This window comes from Castor canadensis, chromosome X (assembly GCF_047511655.1).
Source record: "Castor canadensis chromosome X, mCasCan1.hap1v2, whole genome shotgun sequence".
In the NCBI taxonomy this organism is placed as follows: domain Eukaryota; kingdom Metazoa; phylum Chordata; class Mammalia; order Rodentia; family Castoridae; genus Castor; species Castor canadensis.
The window spans coordinates 30,265,014-30,285,175 of NC_133405.1; the positions used below are offsets into that span (position 1 = coordinate 30,265,014).

The 20,162-nt window shown below is 33.8% G+C and overlaps 1 protein-coding gene across 11 annotated transcripts in view; it reads left to right on the forward strand.

Annotated features, from left to right (window-relative positions):
- The window catches only part of LOC109686404 (teneurin-1), an 835,907-nt gene that overhangs the window by 525,195 nt on the left and 290,550 nt on the right, over positions 1-20,162 (forward strand). For 10 of the 11 annotated variants that reach the window (XM_074064014.1, XM_074064010.1, XM_074064012.1 and 7 more), the window contains one exon: positions 1,879-2,028. In XM_074064014.1, the coding sequence (XP_073920115.1) occupies positions 1,879-2,028 (150 nt within the window). The remainder of the gene's footprint in view (positions 1-1,878; positions 2,029-20,162) is intronic. The other variant, XM_074064017.1, reaches the window with a different exon arrangement.

Here is a 20,162-nt window from a genome sequence, read left to right on the forward strand (position 1 = left end):
GTTCCCCATAGCTATCCAATTAATCTTCCTAAAGAAAATTGATCGAGCCAGGCACCAGTGGCTCATGCCTGGAATCCTAGCTACTCAGGAGACAGAGATCAGGAGGATCATGGTTCTATGCCAGCCTGGGCAAATTGTTCACAAGACCCTACCTCTATAAAACCCTTCATAAAAAAGGAGGGGAGGTGGCGGAGTGGCTCAAGGTGTAGACCCTGAGTTCAAACCCCAGTACTGCAAAAAAAAAAAAAACTGATCATATCTTTCATCTGCTCTCTGTTGCTAAATAAATCTAAATATCTTAGTGTGGCACTCAATGTCCTCCACAAAATTGCCCTAATCTACCCTTCTGGCTTTAACCTCCACAACCTAAACATTGCTAAGCTCCACAAACTGTAAAACTTCCATTGCCTAAAATGCATTCTGTGTTTTTCAAAGTCATATTTTGTTAAACCCACATCTCTCTCCACCTATTATTGTAACCCATCAAAGCCATGTACATTCTTAAAAGCTCCTATCTAATCTTGTTTCCTTCATAAAATCATCACTGATTACCCAAGGCAAAACTTAACCTTTTTTTCTATGTCCTCCCTACACAATCTCTTTCTACACATGAACACATGCACACACATACATACAATTCAGATCATAATATTCATAGTTTTTAGGGGCCTGATATTTTTCATTTAATGCATTATGTAAATATTTCCATGTTATTGCGTGGTCTTCTGCAACGTGTTTTTTGTTGTTGTTTTTATTATTTATTTATTTATTTATTTATTTTGTAGTACTGGGGCTTGAACTTAGGGCCTCACGCTTGCTAGGCTTGCTAGTCAGGTGTTCTACCACTTGAGCCACTCCACAAGCCCTGTTTTGTAATGGGTTTTTTCAAGAGAGAGTCTCATGAACTATTTGCCTCAAGCTAGCTTTGAACCATGACCCTCTTGCTCTCTGCCTCCTGAGTAGCTCGGATTACAGGCGTGAGCCACCAGAGCCCAACTTCCAAATGATTTTTAATAATCATATATTATTTAATATACCATCAGTGATTTAATAAAATCTCTCTTGATGAATATTTAGATTGATCACAACTTTTTCATATTATCCTCAAATGTTACAATGAACAATCTTATAGTTTGAAACACTTAAAATTCATTAAAATTGAATTATACACTCAAAGTATAAGTCAAATTTTAAGGTTTTATATTTGAAAACCAGTGCTGTATCATCTTCCAAAATGATCACTTGTATTTGTATTCTCAGAGAAAGCAAGCATGCCCATTTTCCTGTATACTGACCAATATCAAGTACATTTTTATCTTCTGATAGAAATTTAACCTATCTTATGTTAAGTCTTCTGCATAATATTATGGTTATTTTGTATTTGTAACACCACCAAATCCCACCATAATAGGCATCTATAGTTTAACACCTGCAGCAGCTATCAAGGATCTTATGCGTACTAGGCATTCTGGAAATATTTGCTGAAGCAAATTGAATCAAATCCATACAGGAATTCTCCGGTGTTCTCATGATAGTTTATCCACATTACTCTGCAGTAGTTTCAATATGCAGACTAGAGTTACATGACTAAGAGAAATCGAAAAGAGAGAGGTTACAGCACTCAAGAGCTGAGTTCAATCCTACTATGACTGGTTAGCAAACCCTCCAATTTCTAACACTGTCACAGGGATAGCTTTAGCCTCGAAGTGAACACTTGCTACTTGAAAAAGTAGCTACATATATAATGTCGATATGAACTTCTTGTCACTTGGCCTAAAAGAGAACTGGTCTTGACATTTTTAGGTACAAAAGGCTAACTGATTTGGAACCTTCCTCAATGAGTCAGAATAAGTTAATATTTGGCTTGTTTTCTTGCAGCAGTACATTTGTTCGGCCTGACTTGGCAGTTGCAACCAGTTGGACAGATCTATGCGAATGGAATTAGCAATGGGAACACAGGGACCGAATCCATGGACACTACTTACTCTCCAATTGGAGGAAAAGTTTCTGACAAATCAGAGAAAAAAGGTACAGTGATCAAACTGATTGACTGATTATTGATTCCTTTTCTTCTCATTTGGCTATTAGGACCATAGCAGGAATGGTTTCACTTCACATTAAATTTTCATGATCACTTGAAGGAAGTATTATATGTGAATAGAAAGAAAATGTTCTTTTTCTCTAATGCCTTCAGTATAAACCAATTAAACTTTTCAAATATGGTGGGAATTTTGAAAATAAATATTTACAAAATGGAGCTTTCAATACAACAGAAATTGCATTTCCCACATAACTACCCTGAAGCAATATGGGATTTTGATTAACTCTGTATGTCCAAGCCCAGCATTTATATATAACATTTTACAAAGGGTATACAGAAATTTCTTCTGTTTATAAAATAAAAAGACATTTTTTTTCTGCTTAATGTAAGAGTGAATATATATGTCAAAGAGGAAGAACATGATTTTTTCTAGTTGGGAAACATGAATTTTTCCTAGTTTGCAGAAAAATCACTTTGCGTCCTGAATTGGAAAATTTAATCAACATGAGTTTGAACTACCAGACTTATTTACAATAAAAGTCACAATATGAGCACTAGCAAGTTCTTATTCACATAGAATGATCTTAGTATTAATATGCAAGCACTGAAAATAACTAGATACCTATATTACAGCTTCTTTTGAAATACAATTTAGTGTAAGGAACTGAAGCTTCGTAAAATTTTGAGAAGTCAATTTAAAAAGTAGAAAATGAGAACAACAAGTGTAGTTGACACTATCCTAGTTATTTTTAGGAGATCAGTAGAAACAAATGCATAAACAAATGATCCAAATCCTACTCTCAAGAAGCTTACAGTTTTATAGGGGTAATAAGACAATTTTATTTTGATTTTTACTTGGAAATAAGATAGTTTCTTTTATAGTTGTTTGAGGGCTTCTTTTTGAAACCAGAGTTTTGGACCCCAGGCCCCAACTCCCGGGCTTTCACATTTCAGGTCTGGCTATTTACCCCTATATCCCAAATAAACAGACATGCAAAGGGTAGATAAAGGAGATTTAATTGCATGGCCTGGAATATCCCATGGGAAGAGATAAAGTAAGCACTCAGTCCACCCTTAGCCATCTTCCAGGGAACAGACATGAGCTTTAGCTTTAAATAGACAAAGAATTAAGGCAGGGGGCAAAAGGTATGCAGTTAAAAAGACCCAGTCACAGGTGTGGCCTGCTTGACCAATATCTCAGTTGAAGGGTTCCGGAGATGGGTTCTGAAGATGTTATCACAGTCATCACTTGAGAGGAGCAATCTGGTTCCCAAGAGATGATTTACTCCCACTCCAGGGTGCAGCCTCATCTTTATAGGTAATTGTCCTCATTTGAAGGGGTGATCTGTCCTGCAAGGCTCCACTGTCCCTTAAGGATGGTTTCCAGTCCTTTGTCATAAAGTTGTTATCCCTGTCCTTTGATTCCAAGGTGGCTGCAGGAGAGAATGGCTCAGAGCAAAGGACAACAGGTACAAAAATGGAGACAGAGATGCCAAGCTTTTCTCCTGTTTGTAGTTAATGGCTTAAGTAAGGTGTCGGTTCTTTTCAGGAAAAGCAGTTAAAGTCCTCCTTCACCGTTAGGGGTTGTGTGTGTGTATGTATGTGTGTCTGTTTTACTTTGGTCTGTGTTCCAGTAAAAATCAGCAGTTAGAGTTCAGGAAAAGATACTGATTTTGTTTTAATTTTCAATTCAAAATGCAGTTTGTGTTACATTTCTTACGAAAATACTTGTGTCTAGCCTGAACTCACCTTTCCCAGAAGTTTCATTATTACTGCTGAGAGGTGCTGAGGACAAGATAAGGGGTCAGAGGTGGAAGAGGAATGGTCTGAATATGTTCAGATTTTTCCTAACCTCCCTTACTTACTTTTTCTCCCTTCTCTTCTTGCTTATTGATTCCTTTATATCTGAAGGAATAATAGCCAACATTTGGCATTTTCTGCTTAGGAGTTTCTTATAATTCACATTAAAAATCAGAAATATCTGTTTAAAGAAAATGATAATTGAAGATAAAAAGGTCATCGCATAGTTATCATCAAAGTGTATTTAATTTTTTTATTTGTATTCAAATCACTTATGTTTCCTTTCTGCAAAATAGGCTGATAATAAGGGTTAAAACTTATTAAATGCCAATTATATGCCAAGAATTGTTCCAGACACTTTACATGGATTATATCATGAGGGTAACTTTTTGGTCCTTGTTTTCCAAATAAGAAATAGAGGCACAGAGAGGTTAAGTGATTTTTCCAAGGTCACAGAGCTACAAACTAGTGGACTTATTCCAGAACCTATTATCTCAACTTTTACACTGCATTGACCTTTAAACAACATATATAGATTTGAACTGTGTGAATCCACATATAATGCAGATTTTTTGAGATTTCTGACAATTGCAAAAAACTCACATATAAAACATGTAGTATAGAAATTTCAAAAAATAAGAATTTGAGTGTGTCATGAGTGTGTAAAATATGTGTAGATAATATCTTTATTTTGTTATTTGTTGTCATAAAATAAATACAAGACTATTTAAAAAGTTAAGTTCATTAAAACTTATGCATACAAACACAGACCAGACATGATCCCATTCAGAGTCAAGAAAAATGTAGACAAATTTAAAGATGCAATACTAAATCATGACTACATAAAAGTCACTGTAGTGCATACTATACTAGTGTAATACCTTCACAGCCACCTCCTGTAAGCTACTGTGGTCAGCTCAAGCATCCACTTAAAATGCACCATAACTCTAATCATCATGTGAACAGTTTGTCTCTCCAATAAATTGCATATCATAGTAACAAGTATATTTTTCACCACATTTAACATGTATAACATAGAAAATATGTTCTGATCAACTATTTATGTCATTAGTAAAGCTTCCAGTCAACAGCAGGCTCTTAGCAATTAACTCTGGGGGGAATCATAAGTAATACACGGATTTTCAATCATGTTGGGGTTAGGGCTCCTAACTTCCACATTGTTCGGGGCTCAATTTATCCTGAAATCAACACAGGAAATGTATATAAAGGCCACAGAAGACTGTGCACACAATGAAAGCAAAGCTCTACAGTCTATTCATGATAGATTTTAGAGTGATTCTATTCACCTATGTTTTTAATGTGTTGTGAAATGTTTTATAAATGAAAAGTGTTTTTTGTTTCTGAGCAATTATAGCAACAAACAAGTCAAACTTATTTCAGTTTAATACTTTACTAAGAAAAATTATTATGGGTTGATGCCATATATACCAAGTTGTTAACTTCTACTGAGTTTTTATGGGAACCTGAACAAAACCTTAACTATAACTGCACATCATGGCTCTGCTGTATTAGATCTTTACCACATATTACTCACCAAGTAAATACATAGCCTCTTTTTATAATGTCATGTGTATACTAAACCATACATTACAGAAGATGTAATATAGTATAAGGACATTTTCAAAGTTAGCTAAATCCTTTTATGATTTTCCAGACAACAAACACCCTATATATGCAGTTCTATAAGCTTGCCTTGATGCTTTATGGCCTAAAATATGAGACTGACAACTAGAACTTGTTTTTGCATTGTTTTCTTTAATCTTCTGGATGATTAAGCATTGTAGCACTCTGGTTAAGAGCGTGGACTCTGGAGTCAGATAGATGTGGTTTTGAATATTGACTGTGGTATTTATTGGCTCTCCAATCCCAAGTAATTGAAACAATCTCTCTGAACCAGTGTCCTCATCTGTAATATAAGATGATAATAATAGTACCTGTCTTATATGGTTATAGTGAGGAGTAAATGAAACGTTGGATATAAAATATATCTACTAGGGTCCATGGCACATTGTTTAATCTAGCAGTACTTATTATTGGGCCAAGAGATTGGAAAATTATCTTGAGTTTTTAACTTCATTGACATTCAATTAGGCAGATTCTAATTTCAAGCAAGTATCAACTTTTCTAGGTATGCTGACCTTCCTGGAAAATGATGTTTTCTCTTTAAAATTTGAACTTAGTTTACTTACCAATTTATCATCTATTATTTTTTAACTATCCTTGTCATCAAATCATGAATAAGTAGAATATATGAGGATAGGTAGTAATCCAAAAAAAAAAAAGATAGCATTTGATGTCTTCAATGCAAAGGAACTAATGCAGAAACTTTAAAGCGACAGAGGCCAATAGGAGAGGGGACTGGGAACTAGAGAAAAGGTTAGTTTGAATGTATAATGTTAAAATCTTGACATCCTTATTTTAAAGTAAAGAAAATGAGGCCTAGAAAGATCAAGATCACACAGAGAGAACTGGGACCAGAACCAAGGATACTTGGTTCCACTTTTTATGTTTTTCAACTATTATTGTAATAATGTAACACAAATTAAATATATAAATTGCTGAAGAGGTTCTCAATAAGATAGTGTCAAAGACAAAAACTGAACAAGTAAGGAAATTGATTTTATTCAGGCTACTGAAATAAGGAGGTTTTGCTTTAGCCTTTTACAGGGAGAAAGGCAGAAGTTATGTGTGCAATGATTTATAGAAGAAACAGTTTTGCAATCATGAGAAGTCTCAGTCAGTTAGCTGTCAGAAATTGTAGAACTCCACATCTGGCTTGTCTTAAGGGAACAAATAGTTTTAATCTCAGCTTGTTTCAGAGGAAACAGTTTTCATTTCAGCTAATTATTTATGAGACAATGAACAGGAATTTGGAGGGTCTATATCTGGTCTTTCAATAGGTTCAGGCAATAGGAGAAAAGTCCAGATGAGTCTTATGAGAGCCGTGGGAAAGAATGGACAGAGAGCTTTATCTCATAAGTCATATAAGGAAGTTGTTTGTGTTGGCAGTGTTGTGTGTTTTGGGCTGTGTGTGTGTGTGTGTGTGTGTGTATGTGTGTGTGTGTGTGTTTTCAGTAAGCTGTTTCCAAGAACACACAAGGGTGAGGGAATTTCTTAATACTTTTCTCCAAAAGCGTAGGGCTCAGGTAAAGTCCAATATTTTCATTATCCAACTGAATGAGGAGGATAAAATTTATCACATAGTGGAAGACTGAATTCCTACAGGTTGGATGCCAAAACAGAACACCAAGAACAAAGAAGGGTGATAGGGAGAGAGAACTGAAGGATACTAAAGGCAACTTTTATCTCCTTTACAGTTTTGCAAAAGGCTGACCTTGAGGAAAAGTGGCATTTGTTTGAAATTCATCCTACAAGATCTATCTCCACAAAGTTGAAGAAAAAAATGACACTTTCTAGTCAATTTCTTGTGACTATATGACCATGTAAACAATACTCGATTGATATGACACAATTTATAGCTTGTCATGAAGATGCCTTAGCCAAGACCTGATAGATTCACCTCTTTGGGTTCTACTTTCCCATTTAAAAAAAGAGAGTTGGCTTTCAGCCCTTTTTAGGACTGAGGAGGGGATATAGAGTGCAGGGAAACCTTTTTTGCAAATTAAATTTTACCCAGAAATTATAGATTCAAACATAAATCAGTTAAAACCCAGATTTCTCCAGATAAGATAAGGGAAGGGGAAATACATTCTTGCCAGATCTCATACTCTTTTCCTCTTTCCATTCTATGGCATTCATTCTCTTTGACAAATGTGAGGTGATGCTCACTAGGTTTAGCTTATTTATATGAGGTTCCTTCCAGCTGCATCTTTTATGAGTCACTGAGTTTGAATTCTGCAGTTAAGAATGAACAATTAGCCAACCCAAGTAAAATATGCACCTATCTTTTCAAAGGGGTTATATTACGAGAAAGTGGTTGAAAAGTATGTAAAGTTTATAATTTGTATTTGCCAGTGAAATACTTGCTGACAATTCTGTTGTAATTCAAAGAATTAATTCCCAGTCTTCTGACTCATAAGTTTGGATCTTTGATGTGTATATAACAATAAGAGCCTGCACTTAGAGAGCATTTACAATTTCAAAATGCTTTAATGTCTTTTATCCATATAACAGTTTTAAGATGTGGCAGCTATCGTTCCCCCTGCTTTATAGTTGAAAATGAAAACAGGAGAAGGTTAGTAACTTGTCATGCATAATAGACATAACTACAGACAGAGCTGGATTGAGATCCAGTTTTTCCTTACTCTTACTTCAACACCCTTGTTTAGGTCTTTTCATTCCTTTGTTTTTAATAAAATTCTTTTCTCAAGGACAATTGTTTAAGCAACAGATATCTTGATTAAAGACACCAATGCATGCAGTTCAAATGTGTATCCCTCTTCTAAGAGTACATTGCAAATCTTAAAAAATATACCAGCGATCTCCATTCACTGAGAATTCTCCCTCCTCTCCAAAGCACCTGTGCACTTGAGAATTTGAAAATCAAATAATAGTGAAAATATACCTTTATCACTGCTAGTCATTGTGGACACAGTGGAAGGGGTGTGAATTTGTATCTGTGTGTGTGTGTGTGTGTGTGTGTATGTGTTGCTTTCTTTTTTTGTTCTTTTTTGCTTTGTTTTGTTTTATCCGAGTCATAGATACACTGGGAGCAACTTAGACAATGGCAACTGTAGACCTTGAATGACAGGTTAAATTTTAAATTTGTTCAGTTTTTCACAAATATTAATTTCACAGACCCAATCAGTAGATAAGATTCATTTTGTGGTACCAAGCGAAAGAACAGTACCAAATGCACCCGGGTAATCATTGTGCATTCACATGGAACACAGCTGCAGTATAATGCTGTGGTTCTTCAGCATTGGTCCATAGAATATGTGCATATTAAAATGCACTTTGGCTGCCCTTTGAGTCAACTCAGAGTTGCAGTATCCTTTAGTTAAAGGATATCAGTGTCCAGAACATTGTGATAGAATTGGGAATAATTCACATAAGCACAACAAACCACATGAATAAAATAGTAGTAATGCACTAACAAAGAAAACATTGTTGGGAGCTTAATATTATTATTTTTAAAGATTGATGGCAAATTACAGTAAATGCTTCCTATAATGCTATATAGATGCTTCTCTAGCACAAGGTTTCAGAGAGCCCAGCTAGAGTGCTGCAGCTTGTTTTCAACTATATTAAATCACTTTATCAATATACTTCAGTTTTAACAAAAGCTTTTCTAAAGCATAGCTGAGATCTGACTTCTAAAACAGATTTATGGAACAGGTTCCCTATGCTAAAAGGCAAACTTATTTACTGTATAAAAAATTCATGCAAAATGTTCCTGGTCATATATGTTTAATGTTTCATTCTTATTTCCTTTTGATCTCTACTTTACTTATTTTTAACTAATACACACCTCTCCCGTGATGCCATAAGAAATAGGTTTATCTTTTGGCCTTTTGTGCCCAATAGTCTACATGTGACAGGTGTACTAAGCAGTGTTCTACAGAATAGCATATTTATTCTGGACTAGTCCTTTCAAAGCTAGGAGACCCTCCCATAACATCTTTATAACATCTTAGGTTTGTGGAAGAATCAGCTAATTATAGGAACTTATCAGCCACTATATATCTGAATAGATCATTTATATCTTTCAATCCATATTATTTTTGGAGGAAGTTCAACATTTACCAGCATTTTTCACGAACTCAAAGCTAATACTATTTATGTGAAATTTACTTTTGAAAATGAAGTCCTAGAGTTTCAGAATTCAATGTTCAAGTTTGCATTTCCCTGTGCATAACTTTTGTAATTCCATAGATAAGAATCACATATCCTTCCTTTGTCTGTTTGTTACATTAAGAGTCTTTGGTTTTACTTCTGTACTCTTCTTTTACCTCTTATTTTTCCTTAGTCATCTGACTTGTATTTTCCTATTTCCATTGTATATCCCATAGGGTCTTGATCAAAACTACACACAGGTACCATTTTTGCTTCTTGGTTCTTGGAGAGGAAAGATAAAGAGTGAAAATGATGGATTGACAGAATAATGATGCCTGATCACTTAAATCTTCCATTAAAATAACCACAAGGGAAGTAAAATAAAAATCTTGGTATTGGGAAGCACAGAAACTCATGATCTTTAATGTTATATCAACCCAGTTGGTGTTTTAACTGCACTAAATAGTGTGGATAGTTAATAAATGAAACAGAAGACATATCTTTTGCCCTTGAGAGCTGAAAGAAGCATGCATACATATACACAGAATGTAAAGTAGTGTGCAACCAAGTGTTGAGCATAAATAGAAAAAGATGATTAGGTATCTAAAGGCTTAAAAGAAAGAAGATAATAAGATGACTGTTTTGTAGTTGTTTGAGCAAAGCCTCAAGAAACAAGAAAATGCAATCCTGGTGACCCTTATTTTAGAGAATGGAATAATAGACTGGTAAGGAAAATGCAGATGGTAATAGCCTAAGTGATAAGTACATAAAGAGGCAATAGAGATAGCAGATAGAGACAGTTTGGCAAAGAAAGGAAGGAGATAACAGTATGATAACTAGACAAAGGGCTAGTCAGTTATTTTATTCTTTTTTCAAAAGAAGAGAGATTTGTGCTTATATGAAGATAAAGAATAAGAAGTCAATAGAGAGGGAAAGATTATTGAAAGGACACTGGTAAGGGATAAAAATCCTAGAGGAACTGGAAGAGCCTCAGAGATAAACTGGGACATCAAATTGCATTACATATTGACTGAAAGAAGCATAGTGTATTTCAAAAATAAGAAGTAGGAGCTCAAAAATAGAACATAATAAGTGTTCAATAAGTATTGTCTATTTTGATTAGCCTTGTTATTATTACTCTCTGCAATGAGTTTTGTCTGCCAGTTTTAATTTCATATTATTGAATATTTTCTGGGTTCTTAAAAGGAAGACATCAAAAGCAATATGGCAATCTGTGAGAACTGGTACCTATGCCCACTGATTCTCAGTCTAGAGGCCAGATATAAGAAGTTCTACAACTCCCTCATTACTCTTGACTATGTTATAGGTAGATTATCATATAATTGTTTTTATTAAATGCCCAATAATTAAATGTCAAGAATTTACACAAAGTATCTTGTTTTCCAGAGACTTATATTCCAAAGTAAAGAAGGAGCTGGATAAATTGAGCTATAAATATCCCTTCTTCAATCATCTCTAAATCCAGAATGATGAAATCTTAATAGCTATGCATAACAACATCTATCATTGTATAAAATATAGAAAATGGGCATCCCTGTGCTATGTACTCCCAATTCACACATACTAAAAGTGCTGATTGGGGACAGTTCAGCTTCTAGGTAGCAGGTGACATACCACAACCACTTAGAAACACATCAAAACTCTTGGGCCAGAACATTATATTTTGTGTGTATATGTATGAGTATGTTGTGTCAATTTATACCTTCTAACCATATTTTTATAACACCTTTGTTGAGATATAATTCATATACCATACATTCATTCACTTAAAATGCATAATTTAGTGACTTTTAGTATGTTCACAGAGCCATGTAGCCGTAACTACTATTTAGTCCTAAACACTTTATCACCACGTATCGCCACTTTCTCCCAACCCCCCAAATCACTAGTCTACTTTTCATCTCCATAGATTTGCATATTCCTACATTTCACATAAATTGAATCATAAACTATGCAATCTTTTGGGTCTGACTTATTTCATTTAAGTGTTTTCATAGTTAATGCCTTAGTAGCATATATCAATACTTTATACTCTATTTTATGGATGAGTAATATTCCACTGAATGGACATATCACATTTTGTTTATCCATTCATCCGTAGATGTATCTTCTATACTTTTTCACTTGTGGCTATTATAAGTAAAGCTGCCATGAACATTCATATACAAGTTTTTGTTATAACATATCTTCTCATTTCTTTCATTTATACACTAAGCAGTGAAATTGCTGGATCACACACATTTTTGTGTAACTTTTTGAGGAATGACTGAACAGTTTTCCAAAGCAAGCATACCATTGTACATTTTCATCAGCAGTGAATGTGACCACAAATTTCTCCTTATCCTTGCCAATATATTTTATTCACCATCGTTTTCATTTTAGCCACCATACTGGGTAAGAAGTGGTATCTGAACATGGTTTTGATTTGCATGTCCTTAATGGATAATGATGTTGAACTTCTTTTTTCTATGCTATTGTCCATCCATTTATCTACCTGGAGAAATGTCTATTCAGATCCTTCGCTCCTTTTTTCAATTATTTGTCTTTTTAATTATTGAACCTTTTAATGTATTTTACATAAAAGTCTTTTACCCAGTATATGATTTGCCAATTCTGTAAGTTGTGTTTCCACTTTCTTAATAATGTCTTCAAAGCAAAAAAGTTTTAAATTTTGATGAATTCCAAATTTTATACCTTTTTGTTTTGCAAATCTAAGGTCACAAAAATGAGAATTGTATATTGTTAGCCCATACATTAAGCATTTGATTTGACCAATTCATTCCTTATATATGTTGTTGAAGGAGGAATTCAACTTCATTCTTTTGTATGTGGATATCCTGTTCACCCAGTATCATTTGTTGAAAAGGCTATTCTTCCACCCATTAAATTGTCTTGGCAACATTGTTGGAAATAAGTTGACTATAAATGTGAGATTTCATTTCTGGATTTTCAATTTTATTACATTAATCTATATGCCCTAATGCCAATGTCTTGGTTAATGTAGCTTTCAAATAAGTTTTACATTCAGGTAGTGTGAGGCCTACACATTTGTTCCCTTTTTTAAAAATTGTTTTAACTATTATGAATTTCTTGCATTTCCATATTAATTTCAGGATCAGCTTGACTATTTCTGTAAAATGAAAGCTGAACTCTTCATAGGGATCACATTGAATCTGTAGATTAACTTGGCAGCACTTCCATCCTAACAGTAGTCTTTTGTTGCATGAACATGGAATGTATTTCAATTTATTTAAGAAATCTCTGATTACTTTCAATGATGTTTTGTAGTTTTCAGAGTACTAATCTTACAACTTCTTTAGTTAAATTATTCTTAAATATTTTTAATATTTTCTACTGTAAGTAGAAAACATTTTTTGCAATGTCAGGAATTGAACCCAGGGTTCAAACATGCTAGGCAAGTGTTTTACCACTAAGCTACATTCCAACCCAGAAATCATTTCCCTAATTTCATTTTTGGATTTTTCATTGCTTATATTCATATTTATTCATTAATCTTTGACTTTTTTCAGATATCAACATTATTTTCTTTTAAGAAAATATCTTATTCCTGTGTTATTGACCCATGACTCTAAGTAAATGCATGAATATGTAATAATGTGATGATAAATTTGAATTTTGTATCAATTCTAGTTTTTAAACAAGGAAATCAAAGAGATTGGCTACTTCATGTTCCATTACTAATCAGCATATGGAAATTCTACAATTTTTATTATACAATGTGAAATCATGTATCAAGTCATAAAACCTTACATTTGGAAACCAATGTTTGTGAATGCTACTAAATGGTCAGTAGATCACATGAGAAAAGTAAAATTTTAAAGGTGTTTAGGGAAGGTGGAAGTTTTTACATGAAAATTTAAAGGAATCCTTTAAAAAAGAGAATTATTCTTTTTATATTACACAAGTTCAGCAAACAAATATACAGTCAAAATGCAATTCAAAATAAGTCCTTTAATTAAGGCTAAGATTTTAATGATACTATTTCAATTCTACTTATGAAGACGTTTATTACTAGGTAAATGACTATAGAAGTATATGAAGTCTTTAAGTGTCTAGACACAATTATTTACACTTTTACAGTAATATATTTCTCAAGTGTAAATTACCTAATGGACTTACAGTCAAAGCCAGCAATCTATTATCAGTGTCACTAAGACAGAAGGATTTTATTTATAAATGTATCTTATTCACAGTTAATTTCCAAAGGCCTAAGTATGTGGCTAGTTTCAGTTCTTTATCCCTCCAAACCTTGCACTGAAATATCAAAATAGACAATCAAAATTGCTATCAACAAAATAAAATTTTGATGTTGCTACTTTTTTAGTCCATCCAAACAGTATTTCCAAGTGCTTACTATGTGCAAATTTCATTCTTCTTTTCATTTCTCCTGACTTCTCTCGGGTTATACAGTAGATACAAAAACATGCTTGATAGATAATGTGGATAATCAGCCCCTGAAGAATTGAGAGTTGGGGCTGAGGTTGTAGCTCCATAATAGAGCACACTTGTCTAGCATGTGTCAGGCCTTGGGTTTAATCCCCAGTACTACAAATAAGAAAAAAAAATTGTCAGGCCCTGAGTTCAATTCCCAGTACCACAAAAAAAGAGTTGCATACATGCTTTACTTCAACAGTTCCTGTAAGCAAAATTACATAAGGCTACATAGATGAAAATCAAAGATATTTGCTATTACTTTAAAAAATATTTTTATTAGCATGCAATAGTTGTACAGATAGGATACATGGTGTCATTTACATATTTGCTTACAATATATCTTATTAAATTCACCCCCTCTGTCATTCTCTCTCATCCTTTGCCTCCTTCTTAGAACAATTTCAACAGGTTTCATTGTTCTACTTTCATACATGCATATAAAATACATCTGCCGTATTTGCCCTCCCTCAGTTTCCTTATGCCCTCCCTCCTCTCACTGTTACCCACCCTGAACAGGACCTGTTTTATCATCCTAGCCTTCATTTTTTTAAGTGTATATTGATAGTTTAGGAGGTTTTTCTTTGGTAATTCAGACATATATAAATCATACTTTAATCAGATTAACCCCCTGTTACATTTATTCTATCACCTTGCTCCCCTATTAGCAACAACTTACAGCACATTATTATATTATCTTCATACACAGGTGCAATGTTTCAATATTTTTTCACTCTCTAACATTCTCTTTCCCCCTCCTACCTCCCAGTAATCCCCTCAGACATCCCCACTAGTATAATCACACACTCTTTCTCTCTCAACATAAGTAGACAGATAGATAGATAGATACAGATATGATCATGTATGTATTTATGTGTATATTTATCTTATAGGTTTAACTAGAAGAAACTAGGAATAGAAGGAACATTCTTCAACATTATAAAGTTTATATATGACAAACCTATAACCAACATCATACAAAATGAGGAAAAACTGAAACTACTTCCTATAAAATCAAGAATGAAGCAAGGGTGTCTGCTCTTCCCACCCTTATTCAGCATAGTACTGGAATTCCTAGCCAGAGCAATAAGATAGGAGAAAGAAATAAAAGGAATTCAAATAAAGAAGAAAGAAGTGAAATTATCCCTTTTTTGCAGATGATATGAACTTATACCTGAAAGACCTTAAGAACACTACCAAAAAACTCTTAGGTCTCATAAACATGTTAAGCAAAGTGTCAGGATACAAAATCAATTCACAAAAATAAGCAGCATTTCTATACATAAACAATGAATAGTCTGAGAAAAAATTAGGAAAACAATACCATTCACAATAGCTTCAAAAATTAAAATACCTAGGAATGAATTTAACAAAGGAGGTGAAAGACCTATACAATGAAAACTATGAATCACTAAAGAAAGAAATCAATGAACACATTACAAGTTAACAGGACATCTGATTCTCATGGATCGACAAAATCAGCCCTGTGAAAATGGCTACACTCCCAAAAGCATTCTATATGTTCAATGCAATCTGTGTCATAATCCCAATGACATTCTTCACTGAGATATAAAAGTCAATCCTAAAGTTTCTATGGAACCACAGAAGACCTTGAATAGCCAAAACAATCCTGAGAAAAAAGAGCAACTTTGGAGGTATTGCAATACCTGACTTCAAACTACAGAACCATAGTAATAAAAACAGCATGGTACAGGCCCAAGAACAGACATGAAGACCAATGGAATACAATAGAAGACCCAGACACAAACCCATACATATCTACAGTGACTTGATTTTCAACAAAGGGGTCTAAAATGTGTGTTGGAGGAAAGAGCCTTTTCAACAAATTGATATTTATCTACAGAAGACTGAAATTAGATCTTAGTCTCTCACCTTGCCATATTCTCAATTCAAAGCAGATCAAAGTAATTATAAGGCATAAAATTACTCCAGAAACAAATAGGGAATACACTGGATCATATAGGCATGGTAATAACTTTATAAATCCAACTCTAATAGCTCAGCAATTAAGAAAAAGAATTAACAAATGGGACTGCATGAAACTACACAGCTTCTGCACAGCAAAGGAAAGAGTCACTAGACTGAAGAGACAGTCCATGGAATGGAAGAAAATCTTTTCCAGCTATAAATCTGACAAGGAATTAACAACCAGAATTTACAGACTGCTCAAAAAACTAATCCTGCAGAGAATCAACAACCCACTGAGTAACTGGGCAAATGTACTGAATGGACAAGTCGCAAAAGAAGACGTACAAATGGCCAATAAATATGAAGAAAGGCTCAACATACTTGGCCATAAAAGAAATTCAAGTCAAAACAACATTGAGATTTCACCTAACTCTAGTCAGAATGGCTACCATCAGTAACACACACAACAACAAATGTTGGCAACAAGGATGCAGGAAAAATGAACTCATACATTTTTGGTAGGCATATAAATTAGTGCAACGTCTTTGGAAAACAGTATGGAGGTTCCTCAAAAAACTAAAACTAGAACTGCCACATTTTTCAGTGCTACCACTCCTGGGCATATACCCGAGGGAATATGCTCCAGAATACAGTAGGGACACTTGTACACCAATGTTTATTGCAGCACTATTTACAATGTTCATGCTTTGGAAACAGCTTATATGCCCCCACATCTGATAATTTTTAAAATTTGGAGTATTATTCAGCCATAAAGAAGAATGAAATTATGTTGTTTGCAGGTAAATGGACAGAACTGGCGAACATCATGTTAAGTGAAGTAGACCAGGCTCAAAAGGTCAAAGCTTGCATGCTATTCCCTTTTAATATCTCTGTAGCTTTTGATTACAGAGAATATAGATTGATTTCACATGTCCATTTTGCTCCAAGAACTAATATTCTAAATTTTACAAAGATTTGTTACTATAAAACTAATATTATATTTGAAAGATCACAAACAATATAGTACTTAAAGCATGGTACACACAGTAAGAGTAATTCACCTGAAAAATGTCTTTTCAAGATTTTGAACATGCTATAGGATGAAATGAAGAATTAATACTCATTAATCCATATTTCTATTTCTTCTTTTTGGACAATAGAGCTAAGATACTTTCCATGGAATTTTCAAATCCCTTTAAAATAATACTCTGTTTATTGTTATGGGCAACACCATACCATTTATCCAAGCCATTATTACATGAAGGCCCAATAATTGGCTCCTTTAATGTTCTTCTTCCAATGTTTCAGTTTTGTATATAATTACTCAATGTGCTATGGATAGCTATATTAAGTAGAAAAATACCTATATATTTCCAGAGTGCAGTTATTACTCCAATATATATATATATGAATATATATATATATATATATATATATATATATGAACAATGCTATTAATGATTATGTTGTTTGTATACAGGTGTGTGTCTAGGTCTAGATATACGACACCTTGGTTTAAGTCAGGCAGTCACTGCACACAGTCTGTCATCAATTCCATACCTCATGTTTTACCTTCTAGGTAGCTTAACCTTCTCTTTTTGAACTAAGCTACCATCAATTAGTGTGCCATCCTTCAACACAGCCTACTTGACATTGGTTTTCCCTGCTCAGCAGTTGATGCTTTTGTAGAAACCTATACAGAGAGTATTTAACTCAAACTAAATTGGTGGATATTGGGAGACTGTGATAACTATAGTATCGCACAGTGTGATATGATTCATGGCTATCTGCACTTTATTCTGAATTTGTACAAGGAAAAATGTCCTGTTACTGGACAGTATGGTGTCCTTGGACCTTTTAATATGCTTCCAAAAAATGGGTGATTAAATAATCATTAAAACATGGACATTACAAAAGCTGTACCTTCATGCTCTGCTGTTGACAATTTGCAAGCAAAGGATTAGAATCAATGTTAACTTTGGCCAGATACATTTCACTTATATTTACACAGAATTTCTTACACAAAATCACACTTATACTGTTTTTTCCTGCATATAATCCTTCACTTTAGAGTCTCTACCTTTGAGCTACAATAATTAAAATGAAATAAATGAATTCATAATCACTATATTATAATCCATAACTAATTTTGAGAGATAATAAAATGAAGCAGGCTATTTAGTGGTATAGATTGCTAACAGGGAGCAGCCTTCTTTTCTGATGCACAAAGCCCTAAAAGGTTAGATGTTGAGAACTTTTTCCATCTGCAAGTTATGAGAAGAATTGTTCTTCTCTAATATCAAATCACCACAACTGCTTTGCTAATTTTATTTAAATTATGATCCACATGTTCATTCCTATGTTGTTGTATCTGTTCACCTACCTTGTTTTAACTTTAATGTAAGTTCTTAAAGAGTAAGACCATCTTCTTTTAAAATCATTTTTGTAAATGATTTATGCATATGTGATTCAAATATATACCTCAACAATGCAGGTTCATGAGTTTCTCTTGATTTAGTGAATAACATTTACATAACCTCATTATTTGATACATGATGCTATAAAATGAAGGAGGAGATGTTCTAGGATTTGATAAGAATTGTACATAAAGGTTAATGTCAACCAATCAGCTTTTCCCTGATTTTTTTAAACATAAGAACATCTATTCATTGAAAACTGTTCTTAGCATCTAAAGAACAGTATTTGGACCTTATGACATTTTAATTTGTTCAGATTTATAATATTGTTCACACAAACAAATGATGCATTTTAATAACTGTTAAAAGCCTCTCATGAGGATAACAGTTGAATAAATTGAACATTAAGATGAGAACAGGAATGTCCACATAAACATAGTCTGTTACTCTGCTGCCCAATTAAGTCATTTGTCAGTTCTAGGACCTTAAGAGTTAAATGTATAATCAACTCTTTGGGAACCAAGTTGTTCTGTCTTACATGAAAAAACATAACTTTCAGTGAAAAATAAGGTCCTTGGTTGGTCATTTATTATCTCAAAGGGCATATCTTATTATAAATGTCAATTCGACAAAATTATGTGTCCTGTAATACATAATTATGTTCAAAATTGCATTTGAAATCTATTATTAACAGTTAACAGTGAACATTCTTAAAATAGTTATTACTCCTGGCCTTAACACAAAAAGCAATAATGGAGGTATTTTAGGGAGTTAAAAGCTGCAAGGCACTGGCCTTTGAATAAAGCCACCACAGGTGTGTTTCTTAATGGGCTGTTAATTTTATATCGGGCAAACACAAAGGACAGAGACCATGTGTGTTTTTAAACTGTTTGGTGTGGGGACGCAGTTGATGGCTGAAAAATACAAAGGTGTTATGAAACCAGGCCAAGTTGAACTTTCCCTCCTGAGGTGTAATCTTCCTTGCTTAAAATCAAGTCAAACTAATTCTCTTTCTTCCTCTTATTTTCCTTCTCTCCCCACTACCAGATAACAAAAGATTCCATAGAAATATAAATTAAATTAGGTTATCATAAATTATTGGAAAATGTGACAATAAATAATAAAGTTGTGATCGTCTCTCACAGACCAGCTCCTTCTGAGTTTCTCATTTTTTCTATTAGCACTGCCTAAATCACCCAAACTTGTAATCAAGTGGTCAGTTTTGACCCTTCCTTATCCTTCAAACCTAATGTTCTCTAAAACTTTGCTCCTCAGGGTTTAGATGATGGATCATGCAACATGGACATCACTTAGAAACTTGTAAGAAATGTCTGATTTAAGACCTACTGAATCTGAATTTGTATTTTAACAAGACTCCCTTTCTTATACACACTAAAGTTTGAGGATCTCTATTATATAATCTTCCTTTGCATTGTATCACATATCTTCCTCTTTCTTTCCATTCACACTAAATTGGACTCACCTTAAACTCAGATCGTCATGTCATTTCACCTGAATCATTGTTCTGTAATTCCTAAAGTGTTCTTGTGTCTTCATGCTCTAATTCAATCTTTATTTTGTCTCAAGATTAGTGTACATACCTAATATACTCAACCTCCTCTCTTTTGGGATCAAACCCAGGGCCTTACACATACTAGGCAAGGACTTTATCGTTGAGCTACACCCCCACCACTTCCCTATTCTTAAAAACTTTAATGGCTCTCTCCTTTAGTAAACAAATCATT